Below are 17,407 nucleotides of genomic sequence, written 5' to 3' on the forward strand. Positions count from 1 at the left end.
CCTCATGTTCAATCTACAGGATACACATGTCAATTTGGAGTTTGAATTTGGAATCAAAACCAAAAGTAAGTTGAAGTAAGATCATCAGGTCTAAACTCAATAAAGGCAATAAAAGGAATCATTGTACAGACTTGTTGTGTTTTGGCTTTTTAAAACATTACCTATATAGATTATAGTTTAATACAAGCAGGAAATAAAGACGCAAATTTCTTTTTTTTTTTTCCCATGTTTTTTTTAATTCTTTGCAGTCCTTGTTTTGTCTTTACATTGTCATTCAAAGTATCTGACATTTATACCATAGTGAGCAAACATACCCCCCCCCAGAAAAGCCCAAAGCCATCAGGACAATACCATCACAGGGTTTACGAAGTCTCACAAAGGATAGATAAAGCTCCTCTCAGTCTGCAGCCAGCAGCAGCATACATACACTTCACTTGTTTATCATTAGCATAACAGCAGAGAATAGCATTCAGAGCAATGGACGAGTGTAGACCATGGAGGGATATATTTTGGTAGATGGGGGTCTGCTGTGTCAACACTCAATTCTGGATATTACATCTGCACATTGTCTCGATTGATTTACATGGAGAAATGAAGCCCTACTTTTGTTATTATGACGAGTCTGGAAGGTCATGGGGAAACAATGGGAAATATGCTATGCCTGGATCTTCCAGATAAAGGGACCAAGGAGTCTGATGTGACCAGTCAAACTCCATTAGGATGCTGCACAATGAACCAAACGGTTACCTTATTTAGTGAATTATTTTGACTAATTTATCAAATGTACAGTTCCGAAAATCTGCCAATGAGTACATTTTCTGATGTAACCTGTTTGTGCTACGGCCCAGATGAAATTCCCAGAAGCCTGTGGGTCTGTGCTGTTGTTGGACTGAGAGTGCACTCTGTTTATTACATATATGAGCAGTCACAGAAAGTTTTTTTTTTTTTTTTTTCATACTTTGGCAATTTGTAAAAGTGACAGCACAGTGGCACATCTGCATACTCTACATCAGTCTACGTAGACCAGGGGTGTCCAAACTTTTTTAATCAAGGGCCACATATCTAAACACAGACCAAGCAGAGGGCTGATCGAGGGCCATAGACTGGTGCTCAGTACAGTGAATAATTGAAATATGTGCATGTTTAACATGTTAGAATGAGCCATCAGTCGTTATTCATGCTAAGATCCTGAAAACCACACACTAAATCTTAAATATTCGCTTTATCAAGGCAGATTTTCAATAAACTTGCAGTAAAAAGTAAATTTTTCATTGATGCAAGGTAATTTGGGCCAATTCACCTGGAAGCCTGAGGACCAAGAAAAATTTGTCTGAGGGCTGCATTTGGCCCACGGGCCATAGTTTGGACATGCTTGACCTAGATGAACATTCTTCTGGTATGCATTTCCACTAAGTAGCTGTCAAATTTAGTATAGTTAAAATTTTTGACATTTCAATTTCTAACTTTTTAAAAATGAGTCCTATATCCACATCCCATAGCTCACACAACAACCACACTGCCCACTACCAGCGACACATCAGCTCCAGTCTACAGTACTTTAAAGCGAAACAATGAATAGTGCTCAGCCCTTCGAGGCTCCTAGATACACACTGAAGCAGGTCAACAACAAGGTAAAAAGTACACACTTCAATATACCACGGCTCTAAACACAGAGCCTGTTCAAAAGCAAAATCTGGCACCTTTGAATCGGTTAATCCTGGCTATTTCACAACCTTTTTATAATACATCCTTCACTTTGCTTCAATAATTAGAAACAATAGACTAGCTAAGTAAGTACAGGTTCAGGCACGTAAAGAGCAGAAAGGAGAAAAGGATTGCCATGAGTAGAAACAATGTGGATGTGAATAAAAATGTACAAGTGTAAATGTTTGGTTCTTTCTAAACTAAACAGAGGTGAGTGTGCAGTAAGGCCAGAAGTTCTAAGTGTACCGGATTTAGACCTGTTTATAACCGTGCTTTTATTGAACCAGCTGGAGGAGGCAAAGCTGGCAATTAGCACTGGAAAAGAAAGATTGAAAACCACAAACGAAAAGTGTTAAGTCTGTCAATGCATCAAGATTTTCAAAAGCACAAATTAAGATTCACACATGTCATCAGTCTTAATCAAACAAGGATTCTTTTTATTCATTGGGACAGCTAACCTGAGCTCTACACACAACACTATTTAAAATCAATTTAAAATGTTATTCATGTTGTTATTTCACTTTTTTTTCCTACAATTTATCCTGTTCTTGCTTCCAAATTCCTTTCTTAACATAAGTCTGATGGAAATGTGTCCCTTTTTTTTTTTTTTTTTTTTTTTTTTTAAATCCTGTATCATTAAGAAAGTGGAAGTTTGCTGTGTTTGTTACAAAATAAAACTGCAGGAAATGTAGCTCAATTAAATAAAAAGCACAAAGGAGGTTCAGAGTTTTTGTTAAATAAAAGGAAAAAGCTAAACCTTGGGAAAAACGAAACTTGCTCTTTATGTACAAATGCTACTCCCAAAATAATGAAAAGGTGGATGCCTTTAGTTAACATTCTGATCCTGCTGTCAGAACAACACAACTCAACTCATTCATGGAAAGTGTATAAAAAAACAAAGTCAAAAGTGCTCAAATAAGAGTTTTGTGTTTTGTCATCACGAGGCCGACGCTTGTTTCTTTTGTGTTGAACTGTGTCCTTTCAGGCGGAGGTTGGGCTGCGGAGAATGGGAACACGTAGAGATGGCACTGGAGTTTAGGAGGCGGACCGCGGGATGGACAGGTCTGCACGGAGGACGGGTTCAGACCCCTCCAGAGGTTAGTGTTGGGATTCTAAGATCTCGTCGGCCATCTTGAGCGCGCTGTCCCCTCCTCAGCGCTGAGTGAGCGGTCTAACCCAGGGTGGTGATGTTAGCCCTGCCCCCTGGTGGCGCCACAATGCGAGACGTGTTGCGGCGCGGGACGTTGTCGTCGATCTGGGCCCCTGTGACAAAATGAGAGGTCAGAAGTCAAGATCCAGTATTTTATTTAGAGTGTTTAAGGACAGAGCAGGAACTAGATTCATTTACACTAATGTCAAAAGGCACTTTTTGGGCTTTTCACAATTTAAAGTGTGTAGCTTTTTCATAATAGGTTTTAAAACACTGTGAGTATACGTGCATTTCTCTACTTAGAGTAAAAGATGTGCACTAACTTTGCCTTAACCTGGATTTCATTTTAAAAATCTGCAGTTTCTATTTTACGAGGACAAAGACATGTATTGAATGTACTTTTTAAATAAAAAAAATATATGGGCAAAGTATGTCTTTACTGTTTGATTATTTTTGTTCTGTATGTAGTGTAAAAATGTGCTTAATCTTAATCAGTGGTGGAAAGAGTAGAGTGTAAATTTGTACTCAAGTAAAAGTACAGTTACATGGCTAAAAATGTACTCATTTACAAATACAAGTACTGCTTCCAAAATTGTACTTAAAAATAAAAAGTACACATGAAAAGTACTACTCAGTCAGTTACTTTTCAACAGATTTTTAGCTGAATGTAGTTGTTTAAAACCACAATCTGCATATTTCCTGAGCCCTGGCTGCACTCATACCATTTTAAACCTAACTTATTACAATTAGTAGAATTATACTCAATTACAAATACCAGTCCACGTTTAAAACACAAAAAAGAATCCTAAAAATCTATTGAATTACAATAATGTGAGTACTTTTTACTTTCCACTCCTGGTCTTCATGACTTTACACATAAAACCACAGAGTTTTCCAACAGTCTGCACCACATCATCCATGTTCATCCATATTCAAAGGAACGTTTCCTGAGATGGAGAAGTGGCACTCACCGGACAGGCTGAAGCCGGATTGGTGCAGATTGCGCATGGGCTGGTTTGGTTGTTTGGCGGGCGACGTCTTGGTGGAGGACACAGGGGTCATGACCTTTGGAGTCACGGTTACGTCACACACTGGTCCGTCGTACAGTCCTCTGGGCACGCCCCTCAGCTCAGCCAGCTGCAGCAGAGGGACCAGGGGTTAGTGTTCATGTTTACACAGCCTGATTACAGTGTACTACTGTACGTCCCCAACATGTGAGTGTGTAAAGAGGCGGTGTTACGCTTCTATGGGCTATTAACTGCTAACACGCAACATATTTAGATCACAATGGTACTTTTTATTGTTTTGAAAATGCTCAAATCAGTGAAAACAATGTATTAACATGTTTTATAAGCTTCACTTTTGTTTTTGACACTCTGAGTCCCCTCCCCGTGCTAAGTCATTCCCCGTTGCAAGTGCTATCACAGCACTATCAGTGTCAATGTGCTAATAAAACCACTGCACATCGCATCAGGTTTGTCTCGTTGTAATGTCTGGTTTTCCTGCTTTTGTACATTTATGGAAAATTGCCAGATGGGAACATGGGTGATGTAGGCTTGTGGGCGGAGCTTTGTACAGGATCATAGAGCTAACCGTCAGAGGGCTGCAAAAGGGTCCAAGAGAGATCACTTGATTACAGACTTCTTCAGGCATGTTTTTGAACAGTAACATTAGAACATGGTACAAACATTTTCAAATGGCTTTAAAGGGACAGTCTGGAATTTTGGACATAGGAGCTCATTTCCTAATGAGCCAGAGTGTTGGAGACATGTGGAGACACTTTTTAAAATATTCCATCCAGTCCTTGTATTTGCAGAGGTCACTGGTGTTAGACTAGTGCATGTCAATGGTCATAGTTCTCCTGCCAATAAAAACAGTCTTACCCACTCCACAAAACACCTGAAACAAATCTGTTATTACACTAGACGGTCCATGTAAATGTCTGTGTTGATAGAATAATGTTTGAAATAAAACTAACCTTGCACCGCATGAATCGTTGCACGTTGAGGGACTATTTTCTCATATATCAGTCCGCCGCTGTCAAACTTTCTATCAGAAAGTACAACTCACTGCTTCTGCTCAGATAGAAATCCTTCAAATGCAAGGTTGGTTTTACTTCAAAAATGATTCTGTCAACACAGACATTTACATGGACAGTCTGGTGTAATAATAGATTTGCCTCAGATGATTTGGCTAACTAGGAAATGAGGTCCTATGTCCAAAATTCTCTCTTTAATTCCACTATGGCACTGTCCTGTTCACACAAGAGGAACCAACACGAGGAACCCTGTGCCTTTATGGTCAGGCTTAGCATGTTTTGTAGCTACCCATGGCTTTCAGAATAATGAGACGTTGAGACCATTACCATAACAATTAACAATTCAAAACAGAATATTATATCTTTTGAATGGTGGAATGTCAGCAAAATGTCACCTAGAACAGGAAGCTGAAAGCCACGAATAACCCCCAGTGGAGATGAAGCCATTTGCACCAGTTCAAATAGAGCCCTTCCTGAGCTGAGTGTTCAGTCATCTTAAATTATAATTCCTATAGTATATTTCTAAATGAACAATTCATTTTAAAGGAGCACTATGCAACTTTTCTGTTAAAGGGTAGAGCCTATGCCACTTGCTTGTCTCCAATAGGTATTGCCCCCGAAGTTACAAAAGGTCAGATCTATGGAGAGGCGAACCAGCTCACAGCAACAATTCACATTTCTCAAGGTATTTTTGAGCAATAAAAACACAATTAAATAAATGCTAGACAATTTAATCAGCGTAGGTGTGACTACCCAAAATTTAAGACTTTTTTAAAGACCTTTTTTAGACCACTACTGAAAATTAAGACCAACATCGCACTCGTTATGCGAGTGAAAAACACCAGATCCAATTCTAATAATGACAACCGACTACTGGTACTAACTATATCTAGAATCTAAGAGCCACTGTGGATTAAATCAACACTTCCACATGATCCATCCAAGGACTTCCTCCACTCTACTGATTGTTTACTCATTGCTGCCGGTGCCATAAACCAAAGTATTGTTTGTGCATACTCCAAATTACACGTTTATTCGCGTTACATGAGTTCACGTTGATTTTTCCCCCGTCCCTCCATTTAACATTGCACTGCAGCCCGGTTAGTTATACAAAATAAATAAATAAATAATAGGCTAATGAAATTGAAGACCTTTGTGAAAAAAATAAGACTTGGACAACATAATATGGCCTTAATTTTGGAACATGAAATTTAAGACCTTATTAAGACTTTTAGGACCCTGCAGCTACCCTGTTAATGGCATATTGTGAAACTATCCAGACAGTCCAATACCATCTCCATAAACACAGACCGCTGGCGTATCCTCCAGCTGAAAGCTTTCACAGTGCAACTTTAATTTGACATCACAAAGGACTGCCCTGATCACAAACCCCTAAGTGTATTGATCCCGGAGTAGACTGTAGAAAGCTGTTAATGTCGACCTGTTCTGTATCAGACAGAGGAGTGTACAGTTGCGTACCCTGCTGCGAGCCTTGATCCTCTTGTACACGTAGTCGGGGAAGGGTTTGCGGGGAATGAAGCGCCCAGAGCCCTCCGTCACGTGGAGAGTCCCCTCCTCCAGGACGATCTTACCCTGACTGATGACCACCAGGGGGCCCCCACGCACCTCTGTGCCCTCGAAGATGTTGTACTCCACAGTCTGCACAGAAAAGACAAGAGTGACGGTCAGAACTAAGCGCATAATCTGAATCTAAACTCCAGACAATTATCCAATCAGAAAGCAGAATGAGCTTCACAGGACTCTCTCATTTGAGTTGCCAATTTCAATGCTGAAATCCAGTTGGTATAACCTTAAAATGTCTCTCTGATTTGAATGGGCTCTACCTAAATGCCAGCACCTACAGCAAACATGAACCAGCGCTAGTGCAGCCTTTGCAGTTTAGTGAGGAAATATGCTCTATACACGTTTACATCACAAACCAGAAAGACGTTTGGAAACATGCGATGACAACTTCTGGGGGGTTCTTTTCGCGGCAGTAAGTTTGACAAAATCTTGAAAAAAGAGAAAATGCCCCAGTTTTCTTCATCTCCATGTCATTGTAGTGTTCCATTATGTTCGGCTAATCAACAATTACAACCATACCTCAGTTTTCATCATTTCCCCACTGACGCACAACTCCGACTGCACTGGGTACATGTGATTAGAAGAGATGAGGCCAAATTCCAGATGATTCGAAACAGCACATATGTATGCAGTCTTCATTTTACCACTGATCACATTTACGTCAGTGGGTTTTATCGCAGTCGGATGGTGAGTCCAGTGTCGGAACTACACCAGAAGTTGTCATTGCATGTGTCCAAAGCGTGAATAGAGCTTCTTCTGGAGGTTCTGAGCTTTCACATGAGGCCTGGCCTGTTCATATACTGAGATTGAGACAAACTTGGATGTGTCTTCTATCTGTAGGTTAAGGATTGTAGTACCTTTTTAAAACAGTAGGAGCACAAGCTACATACAGTATGAGCTTTAACTTTGAGAATGTTTTTTTTCTGAATGAGTCAATATACAGACAGTAAATATGATTCTATAACTGGCATTGAAACTACATTTTCACTCAAATCAAGTTGCTGTCATCTGTTTTTGTGGTGTCATATGGCCTTGTTGGAAAAAGTCCATTTTCTGCTTTGAAGAAACATGAAGTGATGAAAGACTCTGATGTTTTGGTTGTTTTCCAGCAGTGGTGGTTGCCATGACAATAAGACAACAGTATGTTGAGTGTTCACATGACGTCAGCCTCCAGAGCACATGTGCCGTCTGGAATTGGACACATTTATGACCACTCACTCCCCCCACTGACAGGCCCGGCCAGCTCAAGAGCAATAAACAAGTCACTTTCACATAGACGCTTCATATGGACAGGTGCTTCTGGATGTTTAAGCTGACAAGACACAGTCATAAAAAGTATGAGCTCTACCAAACATTGTCCTATAGTCATTCAATTTAATCCGTTGTACCTGATTTTTACAGTTTTAAAAATGTGAAAAACAGAACCAGTTCATTTTAACTGCTTTTAACTCTCAGAGACCAGTGCTGAGATTTGCAATAATGATAAAGCTAACACTTATTAATGCACACTTCCTGATTATCGGACAATAAATGGCTTCTACATAGACATGAACAGTACACAGCAGATTTATTTTGTATATAATATAATATATCTGTATTAGAGTGAGATATATTTTACTCAAATACCTGGGAAAAAACAGGTACAGAGCCTTTAATTCTTAATGCTTCCCCATCACATCAACATGAGCTATTAGATAAAGCTGCTCGTTTTTAAAGTCAGTCATACAAATCTTTAACTTCAGTGTGCTAGCAGATCCAGGCCTTGTGCCCCTGCTGACATTTTGTATATATTGGATATTTCATGAAAACTAAGGCTTGGAGGTATATTTGTGACACTATTTGAGGTTATACAATAAGAAAGAACCAAGCCAAGGTGAAAAATGTAGTTTAAAACTACTGACTAAATAATAAATAATACAAGACCATTATCAAAAACATTGTCCACTACCTCTGAAACTTTACAACTCAAGACTTATAAGTACATGAAAAATAGTAGAAAATCCGTTTAAACTCAGTGGGTGTGTTCAGACAGTCTCCTAACCACAGTCAGAGCTCTTAATAAAACCTCTGGAGCACAGGCTGAGCTCATGTGGTCAGAAACAGCACTGGACACTCACTCTCCACTTAAGAACTTTCCCCAATAATATTCTCCATCAGCAGCAGCGCGAGAACACGGCTGCTTCATAACACTTGGACTGGGTCTGGATGAACTCTGGCGTTTGATTTGTGGCTCTCTGGAGCGTTTCACAGATGAGATCACTGTGACTGTTCGAGCTCCACAGACAAAACAGCAGCAGACACAGAAACAGCTCAACATGCACAAATGTGGACCCCAAATATAAACACACCGTCCACCGTGACCTTAGCACATCTCTTCATTTGTACGAGGCTTTTGTGAGCTAACTCAGATGTGATGGCAGAAACACAACTTAACTTATAACAATGTAACATCTCCTATGAATAAATAGTACAGAGGCTCCAATCCATCTTTTTCTGTTCTGATATCAATACCAATATTACCAATATTTTGTCCAAAATCAACCGATATTAAAAACATAATTTATTTCCTTTCCCACATGTGTTTTGTAACTGTTATTTATCATTTAACTAACTCACTTAACTGTAACTACAGAACAATTCTGGTCAAAATGAATAAAAACAAAACAGGATATCGACAAATGATATAGACTGTACCGATGTGCCATCCATCAAAATGTTCATATATATGTAATGTACCCGTATGAAACCTTAGTTCATCATTCATATAAGTTAAAGAAGGTTTCATAATTTATTTTTTTTAAACGCTCATAAAATACTGTATCGCTGTAATCACAAAATACCGTATTTTCTGCACTATAGGGCGCTCTGGATTATTGAACCTTTGAATGGTCTATTTTTGAACTTTCTTCACATTTAAACAGCACCGGACTATAAGGCGCATTAAACGAAACACAACAGTTAGATAAGTCAGTCAAACTTTATTTAACGCGTTCACAATAACTCTCAACTTTGTTCAATTGTAACAGATTTAAAAAAATACTGTCTGAGACGCTAAATTGTTCGCGTATTCACAATAACTCATAATTGTTCAAACAGTTGGTGATTTCGGCGTCCAGCACGTCCACATCCCCCTCGTCATTATCCGAGTCAGTGTGGTTACTGTTCTCTGGCAGTTTAGTGATGATTCAGGTCTTGGTGAAAGCTCGGACCACAGCTGATACTGATCCTTAGCCCAGACGTCCATCCATTGGCAGATCGTGGGGTAAGACGCGCTGTCTCTCTGTCTTGGTGAATGTGTGTTCTCCTTCTCTCATCCACTGCTCCCACGCAGCTCGCACTTTCACTTTATAATAGTTTAAAGTTGGCGTTGTAAGCATGTCTCTCTGTGACAGGTGCATTTTGATATTAAAAGGAATCACAGTATGTCTTACTCCTGATGCTCCTGACTACAGGAGCCGTAATGGTGCAAGTGGTGCGGCTTTGTAGTTTACTAAAGTCATACTAAGACACCTCAATAAATTCATATATAAGACACTCTGGATTATAAGGCACGCAGTGGTTTTTGATTAAATTAAAAGGCTTTTAAGTGTGCCCTATAATGCGGAAAATACAGTAATATAATGTTCTGATATATTCGATACCAGCGTCACATTGATGAATCCCCTAATAAACAGCAATAAACCAGCCCTATTACTTTTGGAAATAAGATTGTTAAAAACAAGTATAAGCTCAGAGTTTACTCAGAGTGTGATATTTGATCCCAACTACTCGCTATGTTTACTGCCCTTGGGTCTTTGAGCAAGACATTTCACTGGTGAGTGAAATGTCTCGCTCAAGATTCTGCATATTCCATTCTAAATATGAAAGAGATTGTGTTTACACAAAGTTGTTTGAAATTCCAAGTGGGTGTTGTGTAAATGTAATGACAACAACACTATTAGAATTATATAGTAATAACATTCAGCAGAGCTTTATTATTCATTCACGCTCCACTCACGTCTTCTTCTACAGCCTCTGATGGAAGTATGGCTGCCCTCCCACCACCATCAATCACAGCACATTTATACTAGTCGAAGTGGGAAAAGTGTCTCGCCTCCATGTTTGACCACTTGCCTTTAAAGGGCCCATATTACACCGTTTTCTGATCTATGTTTTAATGTTGTTTTCTCATCAACACCAGAGCACCAGAGTTCTGTTTTGCTTCATTCACGCATGTTTAACACACAAATCCTGAGTTCTTCTAACGCAACCACAGACACATACTTCTCCTGACAACAAGTACAATGCACTGACATAACCACAGAGGCCTACGTGAAGCATAAACACGAGTGAGTTACCGAGTTGTGGCTCTTCGCAGAGATGATCTTGGTGACGTCGGGGTCCCAGAGCACCAGGTCTGCGTCGGAGCCCACAGCGATGCGTCCTTTTCGGGGGTACAGGTTAAAGATCTTGGCGGCGTTGGTGCTCGTCACAGCCACAAACTGGTTCTCATCCATTTTACCTGTAACCTGAAGAAGATGACAGTTTAAAGTAGTGTTCATTTTGTCAACTAGAATAAAGTATACCACCACAGTTTTTGTCATTATCATAGTTTTGAAAAATAAAATTTTAAAAACTACACTAAAAGTAATCACTGATGAATACAACTTAAGGTACAGACATTTTGTTGACTAATGGCAAGGCAAGGCAAGTTTATTTGTATAGCACAATTCGTACACAAAGTAATTCAAAGTGCTTTACAGAATAAGAAATACATTAAAATCATAATAAAAACAAATCAAAACATAAATAATCATGAAGATTAAAAAAAAAAAAAAGAGAGACATAAATTGGAGAGAAGAGTGCGGAATGAAAACCTTTCAGTTATATGCACAGTCAAACAGAAATGTTTTAAGCCTGGATTTAAACAGCGTCACAGAAGAGTCTGTCTCACATGTTCAGGAAGACTGTTCCAGGTTTTAGCTGCATGAACCTGAAACACTGACTCCCCTTGTTTAGTCCTGACTGAATGAATGAAAACTAAACAAATCTTAATATAAGGCAGGGGTCTCCAACCTGTAGCTCGGGAGCTCCCAGTAGCTCTCCACCCCATTCCAAGTAGCTCGCAAAGGGATTTCTAAATTATACGTGTTGTCCTGATTAATTACCATTGTAAATCTACCATTTTAATGCCCAGTTTTGTGCACTAACTGTCCCCAATCTAAGGCTGTGACTCATATATTTACTCCATTTCTTACAACGTCTTTAAAATAAGTAGCTCTTTGGCATTTTTATTTTGTAAAGTGTAGCTCACCAGAAAAAAAAAGGTTGGAGACCCTTGATCTAAGAGAACAAGGGATGAGCTGAGATTAGATTTAAATTCCACGTTTCAATCCCAGATCCTCAAACCAGACCATCTACAAACTCAGCAAGGTGAGTACATGTAACATGAAGTAATGTAAAGTAAGTAGACTAAAGGAGATGTATTTAATATTGGTTGTTTTTACTGCACTAAAAAAAACAACAGAAAACGTGTCCATACTGTGCATGGGCTTGCTCCACAAACCTGACTCTTTTTTGGCCACCTCATGCTTGTTTCCTTGGAAATGTTGTTCCTTTAGCTATAGCCGTCCATATTAACTACATTTATTATGGATTGTTTGACAGTTCAGCATCTTCTTTTTTTTTTTTTTACTGAAACTAAGTCATTTTCATTAAAAGACTACGACAAAACCTAAATTCAAGCAGGTTTTCAAAATTAACAGCAGAAAAAAGTTCTAGTGAGATGCTACAGAACTGTTCATTGTAAAAGTATAATGAGAAGAGGTCCGTACCACACACTTGTCCCAGATGATGGACATCCTCTCCTCGGTGCCGTTGACTCCTTCTGGGATGAGGGTGAAGTCGTCTTTGCCCACGGCACGCTGAGCCGTGTCAAAGGGACAGTGTGCGCTTCCAGTCACCTGCAGGTCTCCACTAGAGCACAGCACACATCAGTATCACTATCAGGACACGTACACTGTAGTATTTGTGTATGGTTTAGGTACCAGGAGAGCAGTGAGTTGAGATAGTCGGGCGTGGTGGGGTCGGGGCTCAGAGGAGGAGAGGTAACGAAGGCAGCGGCTTTGGCCCAGTTCTTGCTCCAGTAGTGAGAGCCGTCTGTGCCCAGGCTGGCAGTGATGGGCTCTCCATACACCACAGTACCTACGGCCAAAACCAGGAGTAAAACTAAACTAGGGGCATTCAGTATACTTAATACTCATAATGCTGCTCTGTACCAAATAATTATCTTATAATAAATATAAACACTCTCCAGGTATTATTCATGACGTAGATTATGCTGCTTATCCAACAAAGCTCAGATGTGAAAAGAAGTCACTGAAATAACGTCATCTTGCTTTAATTGATGAAGCAGAAGTTTGACATAACTAAAGTGCCAATGTAATTTGTTCACCGTGGAGAATGCAGATTAGTCATGTACTCAAAAAACAATACAAAAATCTAATCTTACAGCAATACCTAAAAGACTACATACATTGTCCAAACCATGACTATTAACTAAACACATGCTTTTCTTTAACATTTTTATCTTGATACGTCATAAACGGTACATTTTGTGCCCTCTTTATCATTACTATTAGTTTGTTCGACCAGAAACAAGGAAAATTTTTTCATTCTCGTTGTGGTTTATTTTGCACAATAAACAATAAACTTCTGTGAAGTTATCATTATTAATAGTTTGTAAGTATAAAAAAAGTATAAAAAAAAAACCCAAAATCCTTACATGTTATACCTTATACATTTATAAACAATAAACTTCAGTGCTTCTTCATCAGTGTTATTACTTTGTACGACCATAAACGAAAACAAAAAATCCTTACATTTTTTATTCTCATTACTGTTTATTAAATGATAAATATTATTAAATTATAAACTTTGTGCCTACTTTAATATTATTATTACTTTGTATGACCATAAATGAAAATATATTTCTGCGTGTATGTATATGTGTGTTATGCGTATGTGTATATATGTGTGTATATTTATGCAATGCAAACGACAGGTAAGCATTCCAAAGGTGTTTAAAAAAAAAAATAGTGTCAACCACGTGATTATGATTATGTAAAACAATTGGGGTAGGACACTATAAGGTTTTTAAACTTCATCCTATTCCTTTTGAGCACCAGGTCCCAAATATATGTACATGTACATATTAGGGATGGGCATGATTAGTCGATTAATCGATAATTGATCATTAAGAATTTCAACGATTACGTAAATTTTAATCGACAAACCGAATGCAGGTTGCTGTGCGTAGCATGACCAAACAGGGGTCCGTACATGTGTCTCTCTACACTCAGAAGGAGCGAGACAACAGAAACAGTCAGTCCGCCTGCAACGTGCCGAAGTGCATATGCGTATTTAACGATGACTTGTACAAGAAATTCCACACTTTCCGTTCTGGTCGGGAGTGTGAGTCCATGTGCACAGTGTACAAAGCAGCACATATGTTTCGGTGTCCAGTGTGAAAAAGCTTTACCAGGTGAGAGTAGCTCAATGTCGATGACGAGTCCCCACCTCCCTCCCCCCGTACGGTGTCCGGGTTTTGACAAACGCAAATATGGTCACACTAACCTGTATTCCACTGAGTCACGTCTTTTAATCCGACAGTTGACCGCATCAGCGACACAAGAGCTGTAGTTTTTATCTTCGCTTAGTTTATGCAAATTAGTGATGCGGTTTTAAGTTTCGTTTCTGTGAGAGTTGCGCAAAACTGAATTAAACACATTATAATAAACGGGCTGATGTGGCTCTAGAGTCGTTACAGTTTATATGTCGTAAAGTTGCATTTATTTATGCAGATTAGTAGTGCAGATAGTAATAATAATGATGATCATTTTAATATAAAAACGTTAATGATTAATCGATAATCGATCGTTAAGTCTCTCGACGATCGATTAAGAAAATTTCAACGAATGCCCATCCCTAGTACATATCCTTGTTTTTGTTATTGTTGTTGATTTTTGTTGTACCTTCCTCAAACAAATAAAATGAAAAAAAAAAGAGGAAAATATATTATCTAGTGAATGTAAATCCATTGTTTGAAGTCTCCACATTTCATATTTACTTGCAAGTAAATATGAAATATGAAATGATACTTGAAACAAAAAATGTGAGGTGAATGAAATGCAAAAATGAAATGCAAAAAAAAAATAAAAAAAAGATTTGGACATTCCTAACACCACAAATGCATATTTACACTAGAATGTTGAGTTTGATTTTGAAGTGAAACGACAATCATAATCCATAAAACAGAGTTGTATTTTTGCTCCATAGATAATCTGTTGTTAGTTAGTCTGACCTTTCTTGCGAGCCTGAGCGATGACATCAGCGGCGCTCTTGCTCATCACTTTGGTCACGTACAGAGGACAGTTGGTCTGATTGGCCACAGTCACAGAGCGGTTCACAGCCTCCGCCTCCACCTGCACGACAACTTAAGTTCAAATACCGACCAGGATCAAATCTTCTCATGACACTGACAGAGACATGCTGAAAGTCTAGGCCCAGGTTTTATGTCTGTTTTGAATCCATAGCAACATATCTTTGGCAAGTTATTTTGACAGATGACACTATTATACAATGTGTTTTGGTAACAGGCGCTGTACCTGATTTTTAATGTCTTCAAAATATCAAAAACAGAACTAGAGCATTTTAAACAGTTTGCTGTGGTCCAAAGTTATTCCTTCACTTACCATATGCATTCCTAACATTCTAATTATTCACCACAATGAGTTCACGAGTGCTTTTTTGCCATGACAGTAGAGCCCAAGAGTGGGGATGCACCAATAGTGATACTGCTATCAAATATCACTGCCAATACTAAAAGATTCGCTGTATAGGGTATTGGTTGCAAAATTGATTAAGTCAATATCCTGGTTACGCCTTTAAGTGGCTGTAATAAGACTATTTACTTATTTTGACTTTAAACGTCTCATGATGTTTTGAACTTTTATTGACACAAAGCTGTTCAGTAGTGATTTGAACACTGTTGAGCAAGTTACTTTAAAACTGTAATGTGTAATTTATGACTTGTACTATCATTTCAAAGTCATTCATTACATTACAATATTACTATATTTAAAATGTTAGGCATTACATTACTATTGCATTACGTTAAAGTTACTCGCACAAAAAAAAAAGCGAAGATTCTGAACTTTTGCACCGTATAGGTTCTGAACCAGGACTAAACCAGGACTAAACCAGGACTAAACCAAAACTGAACCAGAGCTGAATCTGGACTGAATCAGGACTAAACCAGGACTGAACCGAGGACTAAACCTGGACTAAATCAGGTCTAAACCAGGACTGAACCAGGTCTAAACTAGGTCTAAACCAGGATTAAAACTAGGACTAAACCAGAGCTGAACCAGGACTAAACCAGGACCAAACCAGGACTAATCTTGGACTAGAACTTGGAATCTAGGACCGCCCCTGAGAGAACCCTGAGCCCATGGAACAGGATGTCTGCAAGGCGTGATCAGGCATCAGCTGCAGTTAGCCTCATGGAGCGCGGAGTTCTGCGCCGGTCCTTTCACTTGTGGTAACCTGACAGTCTACACGGACACGTCTCTGGCGCTTCACCACTGCTGATGTTGCGGTAATTTTAGTGAATTTGTATGAAGAAAAACTCACCACTTCAATCCAGTTTAAAAAAGCATTGTGTGTACTCGTTACTCCCAACACTGGATTTGAAGGATAATTAACTGTAACATAACACGTTTGTGTAATAAGTCAACTGGAACTCGAGAACGGTATCAGAGCTGAAAAAGCTGGATCAGTACATCCTTACTCAAGAGCTACTTGCACAATATATCTGTACTGGGGCAAGACACATATTTTGCTCAGACACATGGGAAAAATCAGGTACAGAGCCTTTAAATCATAACATCCTTTAAAAAAAAAAAAACATTGGATATGGATGTCTCAAATGGAAAAACATGTATCCTGCTCTTTCCATGAAGCGCCTCACCTCCTCAGGGCGGCTCAGCACGTGTCCCTCTGGTCCTGTGATGCCCTGCGAGAGGATTCTACGCTGCTCCTGAAAATCACAAACAGGAACTACATTTTGAAACAAGACAAAACAAGTTTTCTTGTCCTTTTACAATACAATTATGATGATTATTGAATTGGACATTTTTTGTCATTATTTGTCAACAAATCTTTAAAATGTGTATGGTGGCAACAGGTTGTAATGTGAGACACTTTTACATAATTAGTTTAGGCACCATTATAATATAAATATTGATAAAGTCAGAGCCAAAGCATAACATTTCTACATACTTATGCTTTGTCTTTGCTCAGAGAAATAATAACATGGATACACATTGCTGTGGTCATTATAGGGCTTTGGCTGAAGAAACTCCTGCTTTCCCTTCTTTCTAACCTCACAGTACCTTGTTTTTTGTTGTTGTTTTTTTTTTGGGGGGGGGGGGGCACTTATGGTACCAATTTTTTAACAATTCTATTCTGAATCCAAGGTAGTATTTTGGCACAAAAAATGTTCCAAATGCTCAGAAATTCCGTAAGTTTTGATTAAAACCATTATTTGTGCTGGGACTGCATATATTCTATGGTGCTGTCATAGGACACCCAGCAGGAATAAAACTGGGTATAATACAACCATTTTTAAAGTATCTTAGTTTGATACCATTAAGTGTTCTGGTATCAATTCTTGTCCACTTCTATGATAGCTTTTAAATTGGAACTAAACATCAATTTAACGTTTTGCAACTAAACTGTGTATTAGGGTGTATCATTTGAGCCAATGTCAGAAATTCAACTTGTACCCAATTTTCAAATGTGACAATACCTATTAAAAGAAAATCTGTGGAATATTAGCTCAATTTAATATCTACTGGGTCCACCAAGCCTCCTATGGTCCATCCTAAAGG

The 17,407-nt window shown here is 38.8% G+C and overlaps 1 protein-coding gene across 2 annotated transcripts in view; it reads right to left on the reverse strand.

Moving 5' to 3' along the window:
• Window positions 1-2,807: 2,807 nt before the first annotated feature.
• The window catches only part of dpysl2b (dihydropyrimidinase like 2b), a 42,093-nt gene continuing 27,493 nt past the window's right edge, over window positions 2,808-17,407 (reverse strand). For both annotated transcript variants that reach the window (XM_055154015.1, XM_020919263.2), the window contains exons 7-14: window positions 16,486-16,554; window positions 14,818-14,938; window positions 12,503-12,659; window positions 12,290-12,431; window positions 10,814-10,984; window positions 6,372-6,551; window positions 3,826-3,991; window positions 2,808-2,967 (exon numbers count right to left, since the gene is read on the reverse strand). In XM_055154015.1, coding sequence (XP_055009990.1) covers window positions 2,876-2,967; window positions 3,826-3,991; window positions 6,372-6,551; window positions 10,814-10,984; window positions 12,290-12,431; window positions 12,503-12,659; window positions 14,818-14,938; window positions 16,486-16,554 — 1,098 coding nt within the window. In that variant the 3' untranslated portion in view covers window positions 2,808-2,875. The remainder of the gene's footprint in view (window positions 2,968-3,825; window positions 3,992-6,371; window positions 6,552-10,813; window positions 10,985-12,289; window positions 12,432-12,502; window positions 12,660-14,817; window positions 14,939-16,485; window positions 16,555-17,407) is intronic.

This window comes from Boleophthalmus pectinirostris, unplaced genomic scaffold, assembly GCF_026225935.1.
Source record: "Boleophthalmus pectinirostris isolate CB_2022bp ecotype Guang Dong unplaced genomic scaffold, ASM2622593v1 HiC_scaffold_18, whole genome shotgun sequence".
In the NCBI taxonomy this organism is placed as follows: Eukaryota; Metazoa; Chordata; class Actinopteri; order Gobiiformes; family Gobiidae; genus Boleophthalmus; species Boleophthalmus pectinirostris.